The sequence below is a fragment of the Babylonia areolata genome, chromosome 17 (genome assembly GCF_041734735.1).
Source record: "Babylonia areolata isolate BAREFJ2019XMU chromosome 17, ASM4173473v1, whole genome shotgun sequence".
Lineage (NCBI taxonomy): Eukaryota > Metazoa > Mollusca > Gastropoda > Neogastropoda > Buccinidae > Babylonia > Babylonia areolata.
In genome coordinates, this window is record NC_134892.1 from 18,034,327 (window position 1) to 18,061,671 (window position 27,345).

The window sequence follows — 27,345 nt, forward strand, 5'->3', positions numbered from 1 at the left end:
TTTTTTTAATTGAAGTAGCTTATATAAATATACATATATGTGGGGAAGAGAGTGTTGGAGTTGAGCATGGAAATCTGTGGGGAAAAGAGTGGTGCAGTTCAGCATGGAAATTGTGGGGAGAAGAGTGGTGGAGCTGTGCATGGAATTTGATTAAAGATGATAATCATCAAGACTGATTCATGTGTGTTTCATCACAGTTGCATTGATGATTAACTGAAAGTAAAGAATGATTTCATCTTATGGTGCAGCACACATGCATGTGTGCATACAGTACTCATACATCATTGCAAGTGACATGCATTGATAAGTCTTCTCAAGACTCCCAGACATTCAGGCACACCAGTCTGGTACAATCAGCTGACCTGTTCACCCAAAATGGATATGTCTTTACTTTCACCAGGTTAAAATATGTATTTCTTTTATGGAAATCTGTAAGTTTGTTGTATCTAACAACTGGCCAAAGGATTGACACACACATACCAGCTTTCTCTTTGCTGCCATTTTTTAGAAACTGGTAGTGCTGTGAATTCTTTGTGTAAATATTTGCATTTATTTGCATATGCATGCCCCACATCCCATTTTTTGTTTCCTGTATTTTCTTTTAAAATCATAAATATATATTTCATTTGTTTATTGCTAATCAAATTTGGACTGTTTGCAAAATGCAGTGTAAACAGGTCTGAGTCAAACACATACAGACTTGAAGAAAATCACTTCAATAAGATATTTTCTTTTTTTCTTTTTTTCTTTTTTGTTGTTGTTTCATTCATTCGTACCTAAATGCTAAATAATAAACAATTGTTTAAACAATCTGATTTATTTATGAAGTGAGCACCATTTAGTTTTGGATGTTCTGTGTGTGTGTGTGTGTGTGTGTGTGTGTGTGTGTGTGCGTGTGTGTGTGTGAGAGAGAGATCTACATCTGTATTGAAGTGCAGTGTCTATGTTTACAAAGTTTTGATTTTTTTCCATGATCAGTGTTATCTCAGCTGATTTGAAGCATACTGCACCTCCCCACCTTTCTCCCTCAAAGAGAAGAAGAAGAAGAAAATAGAAGAAAAATCACAGCCACAGTTTACATCAGTATGAAAAAAAATATCAGGAGCATTCAAACTCCACAATTCCCAATAAGAAAGCTTTAAAAAATCTTCATACACAGATGATAATCTGACTGTGTTACACAATTTGTCAATACGAATGATCCTTCTGAATCAATCTGCTCTCAACTAACACACACACACACACCCTACAAATTGACACCCACTACTGTAAGCCCCCTTCAGTCTAAATTTTATGACAGTCTTCAAAGCCCTAATAAGTCATCTTTCACTGTGTCATCAGTGTCAAACTGGTGAAAAGGGGGAAGCAAAGCTGTCAGATCATTGCATTCTTTCACTTCCAAATTTGTTAAATTTTGTAATATTACTCAATTTACTGTCAGCAGCATTGGTTTCCACTGCTGATGCTGAAGTAGTAGTGATGTCTTCTTGGACTAGCACATCTGACAGCTGTGAAAAGAATATATGATTATAGTTTGAATGTTATGACATTTGTTTTAGTTACACATTTTCAGTCAAACTGCATACAAACCCCAAAATGTCAGATCTATTCACTGCGTTATGCATGTGCAGAATCTCAAGCCAGTGAGTTGTTTAAATTTGCAACAATAACTATGCCTTATCTCTCTCTCTCTCTCTCTCTCTCTCTCTATATATATATATATATATATATATATGTGTGTGTGTGTGTGTGTGTGTGTAAACATTCACACTGCCTGTGGAAGTAGCAAGGATCTCACTGTCTCAGTATCATTGTTTCAGTTCTTTCTGAAAATGTGCAAGCATTTCCACTTGAAAGAAGTATGCGCTGACAAATGTTGCATTGTACAAATGCTTTGTAGTGTTTGTTTCAGGGGAACACTAGTCAGTTTTGTACTATGTGTCAGAGATGCATATATCTGTGCTGAATAAAAATCACAGCTAACACACACACATACACACACACACGCACGCACGCACGAAAAGCACGCACACACACACACACACACACACAAATCCAGTTGAATGATACAATATTGGTGACTGGAAGTTGAAAAAGACCGGCCAGCTTCTCCGTTTTATAGGTCAAATTGTGCATTTGGATTCAAACATTAGGCAGATAAGTGTGTGAGAAATGAAGACAGTATAATCATACCTCTTTGAGAAATCAGACCCAAAACATTCTTAGGCTTGGCTGTTGAATTGAAACAAATATATTTTGAAACATAAAAATGAATATTCAATTCAAAATGTCACATACCGTGCTTGTTTTGAAGACCTTGTTCGTAAAAAGTGAAGGAATATCATCGCCACTGAGGGTGCGGTCCTTGGCTTCAGTTCAGTTCACGAAGTGGTTCTGAGATCGCCACGCTCTTGGCAATCAGTTCGTGGCTGGTATTCGTTGCGATATCTTTTTTCCTTTGAAGCACACACAGTACTTCATTCCTCCCGTTTTCCCCCAGACCCATTGTGAAGCATTTACACAAGTACAATCGACGAACTCGCAACTTTCACTTTTAGAGACGTCCCACGAATTCTCTTTCCGGCTTAATCAAGGGCAAATTACTCTTTTTTTTTCTTCTAACGAACAAGGTCTATAGACTGAAGGTCAGTGCTCACCTGTCACGTGACATGATTTGATTTGGTTTTACTGGTTTGTTTTGGTTCAGTTTGGCTTTGTTGATTCAGACGTGTTTGTGGTCACAAGAGAGAATATTTGCCACACTGTTTTGATTAAGAACATCAGAGAACAAACTCAGTTTTAAACAGTTCGTTCTGAAGTCGACTATGTGGGCAATGCAATGAATGTTACCATCTTCGAGTCCGTTTTCACATGATGGATAATTCACATCAAGTATGTTTTCATGATCAGCTCAGAATCATCACTCACGACTTTTATTAACACAAGCCCAGAAACAAAATTCCAATAGGTTATCTCTGTGCCACAATAGTTGTGAGATATGCCAACTTTTGTGGTGATTTTGAAAGATACCTTTGAAGCAATAAAACCATACTTAATCATCGTTCGTTCCTGTCTATTCCCGAGTACCACTTTTGTTTGCAATATGAAACATTTGCCTGTCTTTAAATACTGACAACATTTTTTTATATTTAGATATTGGATTCCCAGCTGATATGTCCACATTCACGTTGGGATAAAAGCATTTCATGTGCCTATCTGCACAGTCTAGACATTGGTGAGTAACAACTGTTAATCAACATCTTAAATATTTTACTTGTGTTCTGTGTGCAGTGGATACCCTGTCAGTTTCTCCACAGAGCTGTTTGTTTGAGGCATAGTGGGGAGGGCGGGCCGGAGGGAGGGTTGGGGGGAGAGGGGCAACCAAGAATCTTAAAATGGCAAACTTGTGCACTGTTTCAGTTTGTTTACCTTCTTTTTTTCAAAATCTGATACTTCTTCATTTTCCAAGATAGTTTCAATTTGGTAATCACAAAGTTTCCGGCAAAACAAACTTGGCTCCAAACTCCAAGATTTCTTAGAGAGTTCAATATTCCTGTAACACCTTTCCTCCTCTTCTGCATACCACAGATAAAGAAAAATCAACACTGGTTTGTTGCAAAAAACAGTCCTAAATATTTATACGAATTTTCACTTAAAATGCTCATTTCCATAGCACCACCATTCTCTGCTAGCCAGGTGTCCCTTCATCTCATCCTAAAATCTATATTTTGTTTTGTTGCTGTCATATATAATCTGTCTGACTTCCTTTCTAGATAGTTGAGGTGATTCTGCAACCCAACAACCGAGTTAGACAACAAAGCATTCCTATTGCGTGAGGAACAATTGAAAGATGAATGCCACGGTTTCCTGTTCTGGACAAACCAGTAATCAGGTAGCTGATAAAAGGAAAATGATGAAATAGATGGGGACATAGCAGACAACCTTGTATCACACCTCAGAGACAGTATATATATTATATATATAAAAAAAAAAGATAAAATGTGTCTGGCACACAAGCCAGCACACCATCACAAATGCGTCTCAAACTTTACCGTTTCTTCGTAACAACCCATCTTACTTAATCAAAAATTGTTTTGAAGTAAACTAGAGAGAGAAAGAGAGAGAGAGAGGGGATTTTGGTAAAGCAATATTATGACAGAAGAAATGTTGTACAGTTGTTTTCTTCCACTATCACTAGTGATCTCCGCTGTCTGATTTCATGCATACTTTTGCGATTTTATTTCATCATGATTTCGTATTCAACGATTGGCCTGTACCCAAAGGACAACAGAAGTATGTAATGATCCCTACGTTCGACGTCTCTCTTCTCTTCAGTCTTTTCTTCTGTCGTTCTTGGTTCCTTTTTTCTCTTCATTCCTGATTTTTGTGTCTCTGTGTTCGTTTATTTTCTCTGTGTTTTTGTCTTTTATGATCATCACCAGACCAGGTGAGTAGGTATACTCTGTTACATAAATTTAAAAAAAACCATTTATACAGAAAAGAATATATACATTGTGAGTGAGCGAAGAGGGAGTTTTATTATTTTTTTAATTTGTTTTATGATCATCACCAGACTAGCTGTGATTCAGTAGGTATGCTCCGTTGCATATATTAAAAAAAAAGTATATATATATACAGAAAAGAATATATACATGTGTGTGTGTGTGTGTGGTGGGGGGGGGGGTGAGCGAAGAGGGTGTGTGTGTGAGCAAAGAGGATGTGTATGTGTGTTAGTGTATCGAATGTGTGCATATGAAAGAAAGAGAGAGGTTGTGTGTGTGTGATAACAACACTGATATTTCCCACACCAAAAACAGAACAACGAGGATTTGATATCTTTAATATGATTTGTGTGTTCGTTCTTTAGTTTAGCGTCTTTTCACTATTAGCGATATTAGACTAAAAAAAAGAAGATTTTTTTTTTTTTTTAAAGAAGAAAAAAAAATGGGGTGGGGAGGGGTAGGGAGAGGGGAAAGAGAAGTCAGAATAAAACAGTAAAGGTAGAAAACTACTAAGATATGCATAACTAACATGAAATTAGCTTTAACAGTAACAATTCAACAATGATGATAATAACTAAAACCATTAACATGGTTATGAAGTACATTAAAGGAATGTAGAATTAGGGCTATGAACTAATGCCTTTGAAAGTTCTGCTAAAAGAACCTCGTTAGGAATAACTTCCCCCAAATCATCTGCAGAATAGTTACTCTCTGTGAAATACTTGGGCAAGAAGATACATAACTGCTGACATTGAAACAAACGATGATGCAAGCCGAACTGCTTACCACAAATGCATATAACATTTTTACTATATTTTGTCTTCAGCGCGTCAAGTTTTATACGGAAGAAAGTAGAGGTTATTAATCTTGTATAACAAGTTGAAGAATTCGGTATTTTTTCTTTAATAATACGTTCGGGGAATAATGTCCCTTTCTGTTTTGAAGACTCTGTCTTCATTTATGAAGTCGACCCCATGCTGTTTTTTCTAACATAGTGTATGCTTCTTTCACGGAAAGTCGGACAAGTATTTTTGTCGATTTTTCTGAATCTTGTGCTCCTCTTATAGCTGCTTTATCAGCAGTTTCATTGCCATAAATGCCCACATGAGAAGGCACCCAACAGAAACTGACATCAGTACCTTTAATCGTCAAACAATGTACCAAATGATTTGCAATAACTAAGTCAGGTCTTGTTTCAAGGCTAAATGATTCTAGAGCATAAAGTACTGATTTGGAATCAACAAAGAATGCTATTTTCAAGAAAACTATTTGATGGCTCACTAAGTAGGTCAATGCTTGTATAATAGCAACAAGTTCAGCCGTAAAAATGGAAAGATTCTTTCCAATAAAGTAAGATTTTTCAACTTTAAAAGCGGGAATAGTAAAAGCCGTGCCAGCATTTTTGTCACCAAGAACGGATCCATCTGTAAATATATGGAGATGATTCTGGTATTTTTCTGCTATGTGTATTCTGGCAGTACTCGTTGTGATATTGATGTTTTCTTCCTTTTTTGTTTCAGAATAGTTGATATCAAAATCTGCTTTCAACATTTCCCAAAAAGGAATAGGAGTATAAGATCGTGTTATAGCTAACTCGTTCATGTTAACACCAGATTCTTTTAACAGATTTGAAACGTAAATTGCAACTGTTTCTTGTGATGAAATAGCTTTAGTTCTTTTTGGAAAATCAATGTCAGATCTTACTGTCAGTTCATCAGCAATGAAATTTTCGGTCATAGAAGTGTATCTTACAGCGAATTTTGCTGTTGCTAACTCACGATGCTCATTTAAAGGAAGAATTCCGGCTGTTTTGTATGTTTCCTGGTTGGATGCATGAAAGGGCACTCCGAGGGCAATTGATAGCCTTACATTCTACACTTTGAATCTTTTGTAATAGATATTTAGGTGCACTGAAAAAGTATTTCTTGTGCATACGTTAACTTAGATCTCACAAGAGCCATGGAAAGATGGATCAATGTTTTTGTATCCATTCCCCAAGGTAAGCGGCTTAGAATTTTCATTAGATTGATACTTTTCCTTGCCTTTGTTAAGATGTAATCAAAGTGAATGTTCCATGTCAGTTCTGAAGTAAGATAAACACCTAAAAACTTCACCACCTGTTTATAATCAATGACGTCACCAAGTAATTTAAAAATTGGCATGCTAGATGGGTTACCACTTGAATTAAACAACATCATACATGCTTTTTTTTCTGTCGACAAGGCGAGACCATTTTCAAACATATAGTTACTAAGGTTGTCAAGATCAGATTGATACAAACGCCGTATGTAATTCTGTGCTCTTTGTGGGGTTGACTTTTTTTTAGAGTGACACCCATCCACATACAAATGTCATCAGCATACTGTACTATAACTACACGATTTAACAATACCTTTGGGAGATCCTGAATAAGAATATTAAAAAGTATAGGAGCTATAACTGAGCCCTGTGGAATTCCCATGTCAAGTTTATGTTGTAAAGAATAATGTGTTCCCACCCTCGCTTGGATAGTTTTATTAGATAAAAAGCTTTATATATACTCATAGAGATTACCAGATATTCCGACTGATTTCAGTTTATATAGCAGACGTTTGTGCCAAACCTGATCGTAGGCTTTTTTAACATCAAAAAACGTTGCCAAGACACTTTTTCTGCGGGCAAACTGACGTTTTATTTGAGTTTTAATTTTACTAGGTGTTCGACTGTTGATTTTCCTTTTCTAAAGCCTGCCTGGTTCACTGGAATGATATTGTATTTTTCACAGTAAGTTATTATTCTGAACAGGACTATTTTTTTCCATTATTTTACTGACATGCGAGGTCAAAGCAATAGGCCTATAGCTATTTTTATTACGTTTAAGTTTTCCTGCTTTTAGAACTGGTACTACTATCGACTTTTCCATATCTGTGGTATACTTCCAGATATCCAACATTTCTGATATATTTTGTGAAGGAAAATGATACATTTTTCTGGAATGTTTTTTTTTTTTTTTATCATCTCATTTGATATTGCATTGATGCCAACGGAACTTTTTTTTTTTTTTTTTTTATTGCTAAGGGAAGCTATTGCGGTTTGTAGCTCTTCATATGTAATAGGAGAATTAAACCACAAGTCATTTTGCGGAGTCGGATCACTATATAAAGGAATGTTTTCTTCTGTGTCTCTGTGTGTCTTACACTCCTGTGATAAACCTTCTTTTTTTTTCTTTTTTTTTTAACTATTTTGCGCAAACATTTCAACAAATATTTCTGCCTTTTCTTTATCTGATAGAAATTTGTTTTGTGAGTCGTTTGATATTGGGCAACTTGGTAACTTGATTCCATTTTTCATTTCTTTCATTTTTGTCCAAATTTTATTTAAGTCTTTATGATCTGAAATTTCTTTTGAACAAAACGATGACCACTAATCCTTTTTTAGCTTGGGCTACTGTCATATTACTCTGAGTGTTTGCTTTCTTCATTTCTTTGTGCTTTTTGGGCTCACTGTCCGCGAGGTAGTTCTTAAATGTTTCTTTCTTGTAATTAACAGCCTTTTCACATGCATCATTCCACCAGACATTGCCTGAACGGTCACCCGACTTCACACCCTTTACTTTTGGAATCGACATATCAGCTGCTGATAGAACAACTTCTGTAAAATTTGAATACATTACATCTATGCTTTGATTGGCAAGTTTTTCAAAATCTTGAGAGGAAAGAATGTTTTGAAATAAGTCCCAATTTGCATTCTTATAGTTATATTTTGGTACAATGTCAACGTTATCATTATCAGGCCTATGATCATCATCAGCTGTTGTAATGATGATAGGCACATGGTCGCTTCCCAAAGTATCTTTATGTGTTTCCCAGGTACATGATGGAGCTAGCTCTGGGGATATAAGTGTTAGGTCAATTGCTGTTGGTCTGTGTTTAGAAACGTCAGGAATTCTAGTGACACTACCATCATTCAAAAGATAAAAGGGGCTGTCAACAATATTTTCGATTAAGCGATTGCTTGTCACAATTCTACAGTTCTTTTCCCAGAATGGAGAGTGGGCATTGAAATCTCCCGCTATTATACATATGCCGGGCTGTTGTTCTTGTACTGTTCTAAGCCACTCAGTATTTCGGTCGTTTTGGCCTTTTGGAAGATAAACAGAAAGAACGTTAAGAACTTTTTTGTTGCTGAATTCTATTGTAGCTGCACAAGAGTGTATTTCAAAGCTTGTGATTTGTGTGTATGTGCCTGTGTGTGTCTGTGTCTACTATGAGTGTGTCGAGTGTGTGCGTATGAAAGAAAGAGGAAGGGGAGTGTGTGTGTGTGTGTGTGTGTGTGTGTGTGTGTGTGTGTGTGTGTGTGTGTGTTTCGATATTTGTCTTTCGATTTCATACCAAGAACCTTAACTAGTGGCTCAGGTCTATGTCTCACAGCCATACACAATAAATTATTGAGGAGAGCACTAACAGACACTGTGTAGAGACAACCTCTTGCATTTTCTGATCATTTCTCGCTGTCTCCAGATTCTCATAAGGCTGGTGTCCAAATGTACTGCCTTTATTGTTGGGAGAATCGGTGTTAGACGTCTTGTCCGGGCTGTCTGCAAACAGGTATGTGCCATTGATAGTAAGTGAACCATCCACATCGCTAAAGTCCAGATGAGGTCGACGAATACCGACCAGGTTTGTACAGATTAATTGCAGTGATCAAAAGCGCGCGGCGCACGAGTGTAATAGTTTAGATTATGCACAATATGTGTGGAAGAACAAAGAACAACGTACTAAACGCATGAACAGCTATACAGCGATGTTTCGGGTTAAAATACCCGATAATTTTGCTTTCCAGTGAATTCCGGAATCAGCACCGATCTGGTCTTTGTTGACTGACCGCCTCCGAGATGTTAAACTTTCGAGCGGCATGCTGAAAGAGTACTTACTGTATTTATTGTAAATTTAGAACTAACACTTTCAAAAATCTCCAGGACACACTCAAAACCGAGTTTAAGCAAAAATACTTTTTGACTTTGATGATTGATTTGCAATTGTCGGAATGCGCGCCGCGTGCAATTTCATGCAAACTCAGTCAACTTCAGTTCATCGACATTTTTGTCGATAGGCCTTTGTGACGTTTGTAAGCCGCGAGACGACTGAGACTGAGTCCCTTTAGGCCAGATGTACCAATATTGGGCCTTTTCCTGTATTGGGCTTTTTCCTGTATTGGGCCATCCCACCTACGGTGTGTTCGATGGGGAGGAAAACGTTGAACATGGTCCAGATTGTTTCCCGCCACAGATGAGGCTGGTTCATCCATTCTCAGAGGACTGTCACAGTGGTGAGTTGAAATATTTAATGTTGTCTGTTTCGGTACTTTCTGATATTTGTTATGACTAATGCCATAAATCGTCTTGGGAACAAACGTTGAACTGTATCAGAAATGTTTTCATCTCTGATACACAAACATATTTCCCTGTGTTTTCAAGTTCAAGAGAGCTTTATGAACTGATGTGCAGCTATTCAGTTGTAAACGGTGCATCCTTATTTTTGACATCCAACTCTGCCTATATTGGGACAGTAGAATATTCCTATATTAGGCCCAGCTGGCCCAATACTGGAATAGGGAGGCCCAGTATAGGGAATGATTCACATGCGGATTTTGACTTGATCAACGACTCGGTGGGGTGGGAGTGGGGGAGGGAGGAGGGCGTGGGGGGGTGGGGGGTGGGGGTGGGGGCAAATCTAAAGCCCGAGAAAGATAACAACCTCCCTATTTTAATGTCCTGCACAATGATGGTGCGGGGGTATTCTGATCAAGCTTGTTTGTCCGTCTGTCTGAATCACTGGGGACAAAGTTTAAAAACAAATTATTAAATCTTTTTTATTTAAACTGACAAATGAAAGGATGAAAGAAATTTGGATTTGGTGTGTGCATGTCACTCGTCGTATTACTCGAACATTACCTTGATTGAGCTCGAAAACTGTTGCCAAATATTTTCATTTGGAGAGAGTTATTGCCCTATGTGGCAAGGGATAATGATGATCAGCTCTTATTTTGGCTCTTAAATGACTAAATATTGTCTCTGTGTTTGTAGGTTGACTTGAGAATGACGAGGCCGCTGAAGTAGGACGCACGGACGGAGGAGATGATGTGTGCTGCTGTGCAGACAGTAAAAGGACGCGGGAGACATGTTCAGACAGCTGCCGACCGTTTCTTAGTTCCCAGGACAACCCTCTAAAGACACTCTGGAGACGCAAACACGTTTGCATCGGGCGCAGATATGAATTTCGGCAGACCACCCATGCTCTTAAAGGACCAAGAGAAAGATCTCAGAAATCACATTCTGGATTTGGAACAAATGCTGTTTGGTGTTTCAAAAACGACTGTCTAGGAACTGGTTTTCAAATTGCTTCAATAAATTCCACCCCATTTGCCTGTCTTGTCAACAGAGAAAAGAAGCGGTTTAAAAAAAATTAAAAAAAAGAAAAAGAAAAGAGAAGCCTTCAGCTCGCCTGTACTTCAGAATTCAGCAAAGCAAGTTTCAAACGCTTTTATGAAATTCTGGATTCGATACTTGACAAGTATGAATGTGATGCCCAGTACGTATATAGATTTGGACGAAACACTGTTGATCACTGTCCACAAACCCGGCACGATAGTTGCCAGAAAAGGCAAAGTCCAAGTTGGATCAGCTGTGAGTACCGAGAGCGGAACAAGTGTCACACGTGTGAGTTGAGTGTGTGTGTGTGTGTGTGTGTGTCCCACTCCACCTATCTTGAAACGGAAGGAAATGAGATAATTATACTGGTTTTGAAGTCCAGGAAAAAGGTTGGATGGAAAAAAGATATCTTCTGCTGGCTCGTTTCATCCACATCGTCAAAAGGAAGCACCTGTTTTGTTCATATTAGATGTGCACATCACCCACAAAGACAACATCCAAAATGAACTGTCATCGCTGGTACGCAATAAGTGTGCAAACGAAACAGATTTCTCAATGTATGTCTGTGACATGTGTCAGTAGGCTGCTGATTTATCCTAGTTTAAGACACTGTTGGTTTGCAAGGACGTAGATAAAACGAGACCTTGTTTTCATTTTCATTATGCTTTTAGATCATTCAGAGTTGTTTTCTTCTCATCATGCTACCAGATCGTTCAAAATTGTAGGTTAGTTCCATATGACCTTGGTTTAGTTCTCATCATGCTGCTGTTATCATTCAGACTTTAGGCTTACGCTATTTTATTTCAGTGAGACGTTTTGTTTCATGTTACTGGATCATTCACGCTGATTACAGACATTTTGAATTGTGTCTCCTACCTTGTGTAGGGTATATTTCTATGAATTATAGTTTTGTAAGTTTCGTGATTCCGTGTTTCTGTTTTCACGCGTGAGTCTGGAGACTCAGAGAGAGAGAGAGAGAGAGAGAGAGAGAGAGAGAGAGAGAGAGAATAAAACAATATCAACTAACGAATAGCTAACCTCATATTACATGTGATAGAGAACAGCAGGTCGGTAAGGGAGAAAAAGTAACATGCATTTTATCATCTAATCAACACACACACACACACACACACACAGATATATATATATATATATATATATATATATATATATATATATATATATATATAAGGACTATGCGCTTATTGGTGCACATATATCAATTCATCGAATTGACAATGGAGCAACTGGCAACTACTGAATGAATATATAACTACAATTAATGAAAAGAAATGAAAGAACCGAAGAAGCAAACAGAAGTACCATGCATTACAAACGAATGAAATATAATGAAATAATACTTCAATTCACACCCATAAAAAACAGGGGTACAATACAATATGATGAGGTGGGGAAGTGGGGCAACCGTACACACCAAGAGTCAATCTGTATGAACAAAGTGGACATTACACTGTCATAAGGTGGGAAAGGTAATGTTTTTTGAAGGTTACTAGTAGGACAGCGGTGTTGTTTAACTGTTGCTGGGAGTGAGTTCCATAAAGTGGCGCCTGAGAAAATCCAACTGGATTTGAACAAATCAATTCTTGGGATTTGGGATATGGACTTTAGGGGGATTCCTTGATGAATTTACAGAGAATTTGTTTATCAGTGTTGGTGGTGCATTTCCTGTCATAATCTTGTGCATTGTTGTTCCTTTGTTGTACTCTAATCTACGGACTAGAGGGAGAATATTCGCTTGTTTATAGTCTGAATCCAATAGGGAAGTCTTTTTTAGGAGTACCAGCTTGAGCCCCCGTTTATGAAGATTTAGTAATGGCTTCATGGTATTTGCACTGGCGGAGTCCCATAGTATTGATGCGTAATCTATTGTAGATTGGATATGTGCTAGAAAAAAATAATTTCCGTGAGTGGAGGTCAAGGAAATACTTTATTTTGGACAGTTGATGGTTCTTCTGGACTGTCTTTTTGCAAAGGGAAGTTATGTGAGGAATCCAAGTGAGATTGTTGTCTAAGACAAAAAGAAAGAAAGAGAGAAAATAGACAGAAAAAGACTGAGAATGAACACTGAACACGCAATACTGATCATGTTTAATGTGATTAGCTGTAAACCTACAGCTCTCGTGACATCTTGTGTGTCCGAACAGTAACGGTGCAAAATAATAAGAAACTGAATAGGGACAGAAAAGAAAAACAGCGCTACTGCCGTGGGACTGCAGTCAGTCAAGTAAACTGAGTAAAACGACACTCAGTTTTACGGTCATGATCTTTAAGTCCACGTGAAAGGGGGATACAGCTGCCTTTCTTCCAGTCATTCGACTCCAAAGTTTAAATGGCAATACTGACAGGGAAAACATCACATATTATCATTTATAAGATATTTTAGCATCAGAGATTTAACATAGGCCGGGAATACACCACTGATATGAATACATTGACCAAATGACTCGTGACCATCATAATGTCACCGGCCTTACTATATATCTATTAATATTTTTCTTTCTTTAACAGAACCCGCAATGATCCTTGATTACTGAGGAGGAAGGAGCTAGGAAGGCGGTTGCCACTACACACTGTGTTCGTAAGGGCCGTCTGGGTTCGTTTCCCGCGGCGTGACCTCTCGCCCTTGGTCCTCCTGCGTGTGACTGGAAAATAAAACTGAGCGTCCAGTCATTCGGATGAGATGACGTGATAAACCGAGGTCCTGTGTGCACCACGCACTGTGCACACCGTGGCTGAAAAAAAACAAACAAAACCCCATGGCAACAAAAATGTTGTCTCTGTTAAAAGGGCTTGATTTCTGAAAAAAAGAAATCCACTGACATTGATGTGTACTCAAGGCCTGAATAAAAGCGGCGCGTTGGGCTATGCTGCTGGTCGGGCATCTGCCTAGCAGATGTGGTGTAGCGTATATGTATTTGTCCGAATGCGGTGACGCCTCCTTGAGAAACTGAAACTGAAAACTTTTGAGTCAGTATTTCATGGAGCCATCGCCGTTAATGACTTTTTGCTGCGCCGTACTAGTGTAGTACCCGTATGCTGCCTCGGAAACACTGATATTTTGCAAGTGAGAGTATCATTTCTTTGTGTGTGCGAGAGAGAAACACTGAAACACTGAAATGTTTAATGTCATTAACTGTAAAGCTTTAGTGAGAGTGGGTACAAATCAGAACAAAAATGGTGCAAAACAGATAAAATAGAACAGAAAGGAAAAAACAGAATTGAAGGAAAATAAACTACTAAGGGATAAGCGACACTTTGGTAGTTTGTCATTAGCTTAATTAAAAAGTCCATGTGGCAGGTGGGTACTGTGCTTCCCCCCTCCACCCCCCCCCCCCCCCCCCCCCCAACCCCAGCCTTTCGTATCCACGGTTTGGACAGTCCACAGGGTGGGTGTGAGAGAGGCGGAGAGGAGAGGGTGATGAACAGGGGAGATAATTTCCCCCGGAAGCTGGTTAAGCAGTTGATTTCAACCCCCGCTCTCAGAAAATATATATTATTGCCAAAGCTTTGTAGTCGTTCGCTTTTACGCAAACACTACAGTTTGTAGGCCTGGTTGCCAAAACCCGGACAATTTTAGTTTTACGCCAGTATTGATGGACAGGTAACTCTGATGAGCTAATAGGACAGAGGATTGTCACGTCTCGCACAAGCGAGTTCAGAAGTCGTGCTGCAACACCTGACAAGTATGGAGGACGGCTTCCGCTTGGAGGTGAGCTGCGATTGCAGAACAACTGTGTATTCATTTTTAATCTTGTATACATTCTTTTTTGCTAGTAAGTGATTTTTATGTCACAGTTTTACAGAAGATACCGAAGAAAATGAGCTAACGATTATATCTCTGCTGCATTGAGTGCAAGGTAATTAAATTTTCACCCGATACGATTTCTGAAAGATCGTGCATGATAATCTGGATCTGATAGAAAGTTCTGCTGGTGCGGTTTTGTTAGTCACTTTCTTAGTTGATAAACAGTTTTAGGGCCCAGTGCATTATTTATCTGTAGGTTTAAACAACAGATAACATGTCGCTTTGTGCATACTGGCGATTCATTGATTTTGGTGCAGATTACAGTTCTGACGTACCCCAGAAGCTTTCTGAGATTGGGATGAAACGTAAGGTAGTGGGCTATTTTAGCATACACTTTAAGCCGGGCATACTAGCATACAGAGCACACGAATTAGCGTGTGTGTGTGTGGTCAATTTCCACTTTTCTTCCCATCCGCTTCCCTGTGACTGGTGGAGTGAATGTCCACACCTTGTTGCAAACACTTCTCATTTCATCTCAATGGGAAAGTTGTGATATTTTCTAGTCTCCAGGGTTACTCTTAGTTTACTGTAGCAGTGGATAGAATACCACTGTGACCAGTCAATGACAGTGACTGACCAATGACAGTATGAGTTAAAGTCTGCTGTCTTTGTGCCTGCAAGAAATATCTCCAGACACAAACTTGTTGCATGTATTTTCATTTAGTTGTTAATAATAATTATTGTAAACAACAAAAGACTGTTCTGAAAATTCTTATTGGTAAGGTCTATCAGCACTACCTGTTCTCAGTCTTGTCAGCCAGCTTTAAGTATTGAAGGAGTGCATATATGAAAAATTACTTGGTTTATCCTGGATCATTCTGAGCATGTTTATTTGAACTGCGCTCTGGTGGTCTTTTCCATAAACATTTGCCATGCTGTGAAGAAGAAAGTTAAACGACTTTGCTTGATTTTACCACTGTAGTTTGTACACAAACAGTTGTGAGGGGGTTTCAGTACCCGTATAGAGTGTAGATAGACACTGAGACTGCTTACCATCTGACACACACTGACAGTTTGGTGTCTTGACAGTTGGAAGTCAAATAATCCAAGACTCTATGATTGTCAATCATGGTCACACTCCAGAAAAAGAGAATGGTCACCTAGAATTCTGGAAAATGGTGCAGCTTTATCTTTTGATTTGAATTGGACATGATGATAAGAATAATAGAAATAGTACACTGCATTTGGCACAAACTCCCCATAATAACATACCTCTGCACTTGAAAAAAATAACATGTGTTTAATGATACACCAATACAATAGTGTGAATTGCATATGTGAACACACACACACACACAGAGACACACACACACTTGCGCATGTGCACACACAGTAAACATCCACCAAAAGGCACACGCACTACATGATACATTTCAGTGGGGGAGGGAATGGGAGGAGGAGGACTGTATACAAACAGCTATGCTATGCTTCATCACACTGAAACCGAGTGAAAGGCTTGTTTGAACAGTCGGTTTTCAAATTTGTTTTGAAAGAGGACAAGTGTTGGTAAATGACAGAGATCCAGAGGAAGAAAAATCCAGACAGAAAGTGCTTAATACTGAAAGGCCCTTTGGCCAAATATCTTTGCAGTTGTTGTCAGTTGTGGGAATGGTACATTGTGCAAAGTATATAATTATAATCTGTATTATATTCTACTTTTAGGTCTTTTTATGCATCAGTTGATATTAGATGGCAGCCATCAGTAGTTGTTGTTACAATAATACGTATACGGCATAGTAATGATTGAGATTATTCATGCCAATATAATACTATTTTGCACACACACACACACACACACACACACACACACACACACACACACACACACACACGCACACACGCACACACACATTTACATCTCTCTCTCTACATATATATATATAATTGCCACAAGTTTGTCCTCTTGACCAAATTGTTAGTTCATCCATGCAGATCTGTTTTGTAATTGGATAGAAAAATATAAGGAACACCGGATGCTTTAGTTTTAAACAGTAATAGTATATTCAGCAAACATCATTGTGAAGCAGATTGTAATGTCTGGCACAGACAGGAAGGATGAAATTGATGGAGTGATTATTGATGTGGATCCTTAAGTTATGTTTTATTGTCCCAATCCTTGGTCAGAGACCAAGCTCTAAATGCTTTACAAACATAGACTGACAGTCATTTGCACAACAGGCTGGTTACCTGGGTGGAGAGACTGAGACTGGTGTGAGAGCTGCCTTTAGTTGCTCATCATTTATTTCCTGTGTCATTCAGTCAGGCTTCAGTTGCACACACACACACACACACACACACACACACACACACACATGCGTGCACACACACACACACTTGTGTATTTTAGAGTGGTGTTTACTACAAAATTTTGTCAGGGACAGCTGTCTTATTGCCATAGGTTCTTTTACATGCGCTAAGTTTGTGCTACACACAGGCCCTCGGTTTATTGTGTTATCTGAATAACAAGCAGCCAGACCACCACTCAAGGTCTAGTGGAGGGGAGGAAGATTCTGGTGAGTATGGGATCTTGTACCTCATGATTTTCTTGTTTTCTAGGCATACACATTACAGATTACTACACCACTCCACTCCAGATAAACAGGGTAGATCCTAGCACACCTGTGGGGTACACATTCTCCGGTAACACTTGTGTTCTTTGATCTGGCTTCACCAAATGACCAATACTGAGTGAGTGAGTTCTGACAGTTAGATTGAGTCCACGTGAAAAAATCATGCATGCTGCAACCTTTCATTTCAGCTAATAATCTCTCTTTTTTGTGGAACATTATAAATCACCTTCAGGAGGTCTAACCACACCTCACTAACACTAGTAACAGATATTTTTCCATTCAGCTTTACCATCCATTCATTAGTGTGTGTGTATTTTGGTTGGTAACAAACATTATAATACCATTGCACTTTTGTAGTGTGGTTACAGTTTATTTCCTGCAAGGTCTGTCAATTGTAATTTGTATCATATTTAAAAACAACAACAAACTTCAGATAAACCTTTTGTAATAAATCAGATTTGTTTTACTGAAAATGGAATGCTTTGAGTTTACCTGTATCTGTGTAAGTAATTAAATTGGACTTTACAAAATGTGATCATGCTTACAATAGTTACAGAGTCAACACCTGATTTCTTGCTACAACCAGTATAAAAGAGTGCAAAGGTCACCTTTAAAAATCAGTCAGTACTTGGAATTTTGTTTCCATTTCATTCATGTGTATGGCTTGGAATGTTTGTCTACTGTGCTGTGCACACGCCTGGGTTTATTGATGGTTTGCTAAAGGAGTTCATGGACTTAAAACACAGTTAAAGATTTTAGAAAGCCCTCATGAGGTTCTCGAGAGCCATACTAGTAAGTTGTATCATTCATGTACACGAAACAGCTTTGGAGGTTCAGGTTGTGTTTCTCTACATGGGAGGTTGTTCATCAGTTTTAGGGGGATCTGTTGAGTCTATATGTTAGCCCACAACAGTGTGATAATTATTGAGACCGGCTCATTTGAATGTTCTGATTATTCAATAATGTTCTGATTATTCAATATATTCCTCCCTCCCTCCCCGCCCCCTCGCACTCCACCACATGTATTCACAAAGTTCTGCATGGTTTTTCTCTTGCATGTATTTATGTCTTTATTACATGTATGTTTCTCTCAAAAAACATCCATAATAAAACAAGTGAATCTGATTCTGTACCCTTTTATACCTTTAAATTGGAAAAAAAAAAAAAAAGGAAAAAAAAGAATATGACCACTTTGACAAGCCACAAAAGACATGATTTGTGCTGTTCAGTGCCACTGTCTCAGACTGCATGCCCACAGTTTTACAAAGCAAACAAATAATAGCAAAGTGAAATCTGCTGTGCAAACATAGACCTGTATATGTCAAGGTTTGTTTGCTCACAGGGTAGGGACAAAGAGGGTGTGTGATTGTGTGCGTGGCTGTTGGGATTAGAACTGTGGGAGTGACTGCTGGCTAATCCTTTCCACACTAAAGAAGTCACAAACAGTTACACAGGTGTAGCACTTGAAACATCTGGCTCCCCAGAGTTTGAAAAACAGTGTGGTGAAGACCTATAGGAACAGCTGTTAGGAAAAGAGATTTTTGGATGATTGAAGGGAGAAGAAGAAAGGCTCTGAAAGATACATAAGTTTAGAGTGTGCATGTGGTGAGAGGGAGAGAGGGAGAGGAGACTGGCTGCTGTTCAGCTATTTCATTTATTTGGCAAATTTCTGGCAAGAGCAAAATTCCAAAATGATCCTTCAGGTTTCGTAACATTTTCCCCAGCTGTTTCTGGTTGGATTGTACAGGGGAGGATGATGAGTGGAAGGGCAGAAGAAAAACGGGGGATAATGTTAGGGATAAAAAGAAAAAAGAAACCATGAAAAATAATAGTCAGCAAATTTTATGTTCAACTTTATTATGGACTAGCTTTTAGCATGTCTTTAGACCAGCTGTTAGAATTAAACCACACAGTGACACAAAAAAGATTTCACCATGTTACATACCGTGTTGTCCTGATTCGCCTATTCCTGATTCATATATATATATTCTGGTTTTGCCTATTCCCAATTCTCTTAATTCACCTATTACTAAATTGGTTTTCCTGATTCATATATTCCTGATTCACCAATACAGTGCTAGATTACTTTGTGTGTGTGCAACTGTGCATGTTTTAAAAAAATAACGAAAAGCTCATTTTCTTCATTGCTGGCTCAGTCTCTTTTGGTGACAGTCTGATCTCTGAATCTGTAATTTTGCTACAGCAAAATGTGTCCATCTCTCTCACTTTGGATACTGACAAAGCTTTATCTTAAACTGAACTGTATTACATTCACACGGAATTCACTGCAATGAAAGAAAGAAAAAAATCAGAGTTAAGATTTTGAAACAACTACAGACATTAGTGTGTGTGGGTGTGGGTGTGTGTGCTAGAGAGAGAGAGAGAGAATGGTTGAGCAGGCGGAATGAGACTGGCGCCAGTGGCGGGTAGGCGAAATGGGACGAAGAGTAAACTCTCAAGAGGCCATTGATCAAAGTGTAGGTGAAACAGGTATAGGTGAATCAGACCTGCACCTAACATACCAGCTCTTATCAATGGACAAGCTGTTGATAATAAACCACACACATGAATGGTCAGCCTCATGTTTTCACTGTGTTACTGTTACAGACTGTATGTATGTCTGAATGTTAAACCACGCATTTTGACAGCATGACATGTTTTCCATGTTAATAGAACATGAATAATAATGTTTATTTATATAGTGTTTTATTAAATCATTTTGCTCCAAGTACTTTACAGTTCCAATAGTTCCAATTAAAAAACAACAACATATAATTATAATCCACACAGGTTGATCCAGTGAAGAAGCAAACACTACAAACCACAACAAGACACTGCACCAAAAGCAACAACAACACAACATCCAATCCACACAGCATCCCTCATGCAAAAACATGCTCAGTTGCACTGTACAATGTAAAACCAGATGAGTAAAACATTAAAACACAAACTGAAAAACCAACAAACATAACCAACACAGACATCCAGCCAAACACCAGAGCATATTCTCTCTCTCTCTCTCTCTCACACACACACACACACACACACACACACACACTGCACACAACACCACTCTTACTACACACACCTCACACCATAATACCCAACCAGTGCACTTTCCACATATCAAAACACCCAACACCAATAGTAATATCTCAAGACTTAAAACATCACAATACTCAAAACCAAACCAAGTATTTAAAACTGGTCACATACATCACAATTCTGAAGTAATACTTAATAGGCATTCTAAAATCACAATTCCTAAAAACACCCTGTCCCCAAACAAACCCCTTAGCAGCATACACAGAATATTTAAAACCAATCACTACTTAAAACAGATCCAAAATACTTAATTATATACTGAATTCAGTACCCAGTTAAAACATTCAAAACAATCCAAATCAGTCGCATATACATTCAAATGCCCAGCAAGCAAAACCGTTCAACAACACCATAAACTCCCTCCCCTCCACACAACACCTCAACAACCCCTAAGGAAAACAGAATGAGCACACACCTACACTATCGCAGGCATGAGGAGATCAATTAACCCCTAGGCTGCCTGCATGACGAGATAACTCGTCATGGCAAGCATGTATGCTTCGCTGCCTGCATGACGAGATAACTCGTCATCGAAATATTCTGACTTTTCCCTGCTTTGCATTCAGTTCGTTGACAAAAATGCTGGTAGCTTTAGCTTGGGGAATCTTTCTGGATTCTATTCATAGCTAGAAACACCATCTGCGTCATAAGGCAGTCCTTTATTTGAACGTTTTGGTTGGGTTACTGGCCGCAGTCTTTGCCTGGCTCCTCTCCTCGCTCGCTCAACAAAATGTCGGACTGACTCCGTGCTCAAGACATGCGCTCGTGGCGAACTAAATCAACCAAGATTACTTTCTTCAGCTAATGCTCAGAAAGAATTGGAGCATAAATTCGAAGGAGAAGACAGTGGTGAACATTTATAGGACGATTTGATAGAAAATAAAGGGAGCAATCAAGAGAGTGGCCAAGATACAACTATCAGTGAGTGATGCAGGCTGTTCAACTCTAGCAGACGAATTTTTAGCAGGGCACCGTATGAGCTATTTTCTTGGCACTCAGCCAACGCGGTCTGATGAAGTGACGGTGTGAGAGGGGTGAAGAGGAGGAGGGTGGAGACTGAGAGGGCGTGGCCTCACATCCATATTATCACTTGCAGAAGTCACAATGCATCTATTTCTTTTTCAGTTTTTTTTATATTGTGGTTGTTCTAGTATGATTTTGTGTGTGCAGATATCCATTTGTCCAGAAAATGATATTTTTGTGCAAATTACCAGACTAATGTTTGTAATGAACAAGTTGAAAATGTGACAAAAAACAAAACACTGATTTCAAAACAACAGCATGTCACTTAAAATGCATAAAATGGGAAAACATCATGTGTTTTGTATTCTTTATTCATTTCCCTTTCAGAAAATGTATACTTTTATGGGTCTTTCTCCAATAACAAAGAGCACAGAATTTTTTGAAAATTTATACCCGTTTTTTGTGAAAAAACCCTGGCAAATAGATTTCACTTAAATCTTATTTTCCTGGCAGCGAAAGGGTTAAAAGCAGTTTTAAGCTGGAGTCTTGAGGTTGGTTCTGAAGGTGGAAAGAGACTGTGAGTGTCTTAATTCATATGGCAAGGAGTTCCACTGGATGAGATCGATGAAGGCAAATCTTTTTTTTTTTTTGCTGCCCCATCATCTGCACCATTTCAGTGGTATTACTCCCACGCCGCTTATCTAGATTCCCCCATCACGGCTACACCTGGGTTCATCTGTCACAGTTCCAGTGTTGGCAGTCTGCAGGGAACCAATGATGTTAGGTCGCCAGGAGGCCACACACCAGAGGAGGCCTTGCACTGCTGCTGAGTCACTTCGGTGGTGTTCAGTGGTGCCTGTTCTGATTCAACGTACTTAGGACGCCACCTACTAAGCCCCTTATTAACGACAATAATGGCTTAGCAGCGGAGCCAGACTGAGTGAGTGCCCCTCCCAGAGTGGAGACCGCCACCACGTCCCAACAACAGCCGCCCATGAATCTGCTGACACTGAAGACATTGACAGGACTCACCCCAAGCACAGATGTGGAGGGGTATCGAAACTGAGGTCACCATGAGAGCAGGGCATGAAAGGCCACAGACTTTTTGAGACTGTTTTGTTTATATTGATGATTATGAAGGAGAAGGAGGATGACAATGACGATGTTGCTATGGAGGTCCATTTTGGTTTGGGACTACGTGACAAGGCTGTACTCTACGCTTCCTGTCATAATGATATCCCAGCGTTAACCAGGCCCGAGAGATACAGACACTTGCAGTGTTGGTCAGGTAATTCGAGCAACACGCCCAAAGACGCATCCTTGAAGTGGATGACACTCGACTGTGTGGTCCCAGTCTCCCCATTTAAGCCCACAGCACACTCAACTCTAGGTAGGAGCTGGCCATGGGCTGAAAAACCCATCTCCGCTGGGATTCGAACCCACGTCCCGCCATCCGTCAGTCCACGATGCTAACCACTTCGCTACGGCAGCAAGTATGAATGCAAATCTTTGACCAAAGGACTTAGTCTTAACAGAGGGAATTTGGAGAATGTGATTGTCTGATGATGAACATAGATGTCTTGTTGGAATGTAAACAGTGAAGAGATCAGGAAGATAGTTTGGTGAAGAACCAGAGAAAGTGTGAAAGCAGTATGTGGAGAGTTTATGTTCAATCCTGAACTGTATCAGCAACCAGTGGAGTTGTTTCAGAAGAGGCTGAATATGGTTACTCTTTCTCTTGTGGCGCTTCAGAAGAAGACCGGCACCTGAGTTTTGGACTATATGCGGTTTTTGAAAAAATGTACAGTGGAGAACTAGCAAGCACTAAAGCAGATAATTACAGTATAATCCAGTTTTGTCAAGACCAATGCACAAATGAGAGTTTTGGTTGTGTCAGCAGACCAGCTGTTGATGTTAAACCACATATTATGTCAGCATAATGTTTTCTCTGTGTTAAAGACACAGTGTTGATGTTAAACCACAGTTTCTCTCAGCTTGATGTTTTCTCTGTTACAGCCTAGCTGTGAACGCTAACCTGCCTGCCCTGACCTCAGTGATACAGACCATCAGTGACCCTTGGTGCCATGGATGGTGCGGAGTCTGTGCGCTCTGAGCGCTCCACTCGCAGCCAGGGCAGCAGTTATTACCATTCCGCACCCCACTGGCAGGCCCCCCCTCCGCCCCCACAGTCACCCCCTCATGACGCCCACCCCCACCCCATGCCCCACCCCTACCCTCGTCGTCACCCTTCCTCGGCCTCCAGTCATGCCCACAGTCGTCATGGGAGTGGGCGAGACAGGGAGAGGGGTGGAGGGGAGGGAGACCATTACATGGCAAGGGGTCATCTCTCGGGTCAGGAGTCAGATGTGGAGAACCACAGACCACGGGAGGAACGCATTGAGGTGCAGGTGAGTCGGGCTGTGCAGTATCAAGACATTGAGTTTTCCCATTATTGTTTATGATCACCCTTTGTTTTTCCCCCAGTTCTTTTTTTTTTTTTCATTTTTGATACCATTATTTGTAGACTTGTTTCAAATTGTAATATGATTGAATGGAAGTAAAAGCGTTCAAAGTGTATGAAAGCTATTTGTTTCATATTTGAATGTTGAGCATACGTGTATACAAACATGCAGATAAATATGCACATGAGACTAGAATGGATTGCTGAATATGCTTGGGTCCATGCATATGCACATGCTTACATCGGCATTCAAAACCACACAATCAGTTCCATGCACACTTTTGGGTGTGCATGCATACATCTCCTCCCTTCAAAGAAGAACTAATCTTACAGGCTGCAGAGTGGATTATTTTCCCTTATGTTTCTAAAGACGACAAAGACATACACAGTTTACAGTCAAAGAAAATATGAGCTCTGAGTGGTTTATTGTGTTGTGGTGGGAATGTTAAGGAATGCTGAAAAGATTTTACATTGTAACATCGAGAGTTGATTGCTGTATTATGAAATTTTCTCTGCAGTGTAATAAATATATCAATTGTAATAGCATGAATGAAACAAGTTGTTTTTTCAGTAGAAATCCTAAGATCATTTGTGCGTAAATCCTCACAGTGTATATTGTACATGGTCAGTTATAGTAATCGACAAACATGGATTGGTGATGGAATTTATTTAGGACATGTCCAAGTGTTGTGTTTGTTGCTGACTGCTGTGCACAGCCTGGGGCTGTTTGTAGGGAACTGGAATGAGCAGATGGGCATCATCATCTTGTCTCCTCTCGGAAGTGATGATACTCACTATTCAGATGATTGTACCAGAAAGTGAATCAAGGAGAAAAGTTTGTTAGTACTGGATTATTGTCAGTGATATTCCAGGAATATAAACTGATGAGTAAGATGATTTATATTGATAAAAGGGTTTGATTTTTCATGTATATTTTTAATTATCTATTTATTGCCTTTTTGTTGTTCAGGTGATACCTCAGGACGACAACTGGGGTGACAACACGACAGCAGTGACGGGCAACACCAGTGAGACGGGCTTTTCCATGGAAAACCTCAACAAGTTTCACTCCCATAATGACTTCTCTGGCAGGGAGGGCTTCAACTGTGTCCACTACCTGGGCACAGCAGTGGCCGTCATCCTCTCCCTTTTCGGCTTTCTGTCTCCTATCGCCATGGTGATCCTGCCTCGGCTCAACATTATTGACTGGTCATATGGAGAGCTTAGTGAGTGGGAGATGAAGCGCTGTCCTCCACAGTGCGAGGGCCTGCTGATTTCTTTTTCCTTCAAACTGCTGATTCTGTTGCTGGGCACGTTGGCAGTGTTTTTCCGTCACCCAAAAGCGACCATGCCCCGCATGTTTGTGTTCCGTGCCGTGGTGTTGTTCTTGGTCTTCGTGCTGACCTTTGCCTTCTGGCTGTTCTATGGTGTGCGCATTGTGCAGGAGGGACAGACAGAATATCACAGGATTGTGCAGTTTGCTGATAGCCTGGTGGATGGACTTCTCTTCATTCATTACCTGGCAGTGGTCCTGTTGGAAATCCGACAGCTCCAGCCTCAGTTTGTGGTCAGGGTGACGCGGTCCCCTGACGGGGAGTTCCGTTGTTATAACATCGGTCTTCTGTCGGTACAGCGGGCGGCGGTCACGGTTCTGGAACATTACTACCGTGACTTCCCAGCCTACAACCCTTACCTGGACATGGTGGGGCGACGCTCAGGTAAACAGAACTTGACAGAATTCAAAGTGTATGACGTGGACGGCACTGAACAGAACCAGTCAGTGAGCCAGGGCCGGTCCCGGGCCATGTTTGCTGCTGCCGCCCGGCGCAGAGATTCAGGTCACAATGACCGGTTCTATGATGAGGTGGAATATGAGAGAAGAGTGAGGAAACGCAAGGCCCGGCTGGTGGTGGCCGCGGAGGAAGCTTTCACTCACATCAAGCGTCTGCAGGAAGAGCAAGGTGAGTTGTAGAGGGGGAGGACACATGCTTCATCATTTTTTTTTTTTAAACACTGAAGAGCATCCCCCCTTTACAGGGGAATCTCTTTGATGATACACACTCTCTTCTTGTGATTGAGCCAATAAAGTGTTGCTGTGCTTCCGGTTTGACTTCTCTACCAAGAAGTCAGTCAACGAATCAGTGACAAAAAGTATGAAAATAAGAATTTGTAATTCATGTCCATTGTCTCTGTCATCCCTGGGTTTCATGAAAATCATGGTTTATTGGCTGTTGTCCAGTTCCTGCCAGATTCATGAACACTGTGAAAGACAGTTTGCTGACAGTCTTGGCCACACTCACTCTCATGCCATCAGTGTGGTCTTAAACCTATCTTCTTACACTGTTCCTCCCTCTTTCCTCCCCCTCTTCTCAAATTATGCGAAATTACTGCACCCTTACTGACACAATGAGAGTCATCGTCACCTACTCAAAACTGATGTCTTGATTGGATAGATGGACTGGACATAGCATCGGATATTGCTGTCACTTGTGTCAGTTTTATCACTTTCATTGTCCTGTCATCACCACCTTGTTCAAACCAGTCATCAGACAAGAAAGATAGATCATTATTACCATGTACACAATCAACTGCACAGCCTGGAAAATTGTTTAGATCCATTGACAGTGACCACTGCCCTTGGTGGACAGAGTTTCTGACACCCTTTTTGCATATAATGATATATATATATATATATATATATATATATATATATATATATATATATATATATATACCCTTTTTGCATATATATACATATATATATATATATATATATATATATATATATATATATATATATATATATATATATATATATATATATATGAGTATACGTCAGGTGGATGACTGGACCCCTTTCAGTTTCTTCTCCATGTTTTGCTAACTGGACTACATCAACTGCATGAGAAAGGTGGGTCTGAATCATATATATATATATATATATATATATACATATATATATATATATATAGATATATATGATTCAGACCCACCTTTCTCATGCAGTTGATGTGTATATATATATATATATATATATATATATATATATATATATATATATATGATTCAGACCCACCTTTCTCATGCAGTTGATGTATATATATATATATATATATATATATATATGATTCAGACCCACCTTTCTCATGCAGCTGATGTAGTCCAGTTAGCAAAACATGGAGAAGAAACTGAAAGGGGTCCAGTCATCCACCTGACGTATACTCATTTATATAGTATGTTTTTTCAGTAATTTATAATCCAGACACACCAATTGATTAAACTAAACTTTCAAGTCTGTTTAATAGGAATAGATGCAGGATGTCAGTGGATGTCTTACACTCAAGTTACAGGCACTGTGGCAACATTTTGTGTCTCAAAGACACTGAATGGATTAATGTGTTGTATTATAGTAGTAAAAAAGAAACCAGCTTGTGCGAATAAAAGGTACCTCTTCGGGGGTTCTGGTCTTTGTACACACATATTACTACTACTTTGTACTATTACTACAC

At 39.5% G+C, this 27,345-nt stretch overlaps 1 protein-coding gene across 4 annotated transcripts in view; it reads left to right on the plus strand.

Annotated features, from left to right (window-relative positions):
* The window catches only part of LOC143291702 (vang-like protein 2-B), a 51,488-nt gene that overhangs the window by 12,854 nt on the left and 11,289 nt on the right, over nucleotides 1–27,345 (plus strand). For 3 of the 4 annotated variants that reach the window (XR_013056567.1, XM_076601723.1, XM_076601724.1), the window contains 2 exons: nucleotides 23,392–23,783; nucleotides 24,807–25,797. Coding sequence is in view for 3 of the 4 variants with exons in the window: in XM_076601723.1 (XP_076457838.1) it covers nucleotides 23,460–23,783; nucleotides 24,807–25,797 (1,315 nt within the window). In the remaining variant the exon portion in view is untranslated. Of the gene's footprint in view, nucleotides 1–14,393; nucleotides 14,642–23,391; nucleotides 23,784–24,806; nucleotides 25,798–27,345 lie in introns of those variants that run through there. The other variant, XM_076601725.1, reaches the window with a different exon arrangement.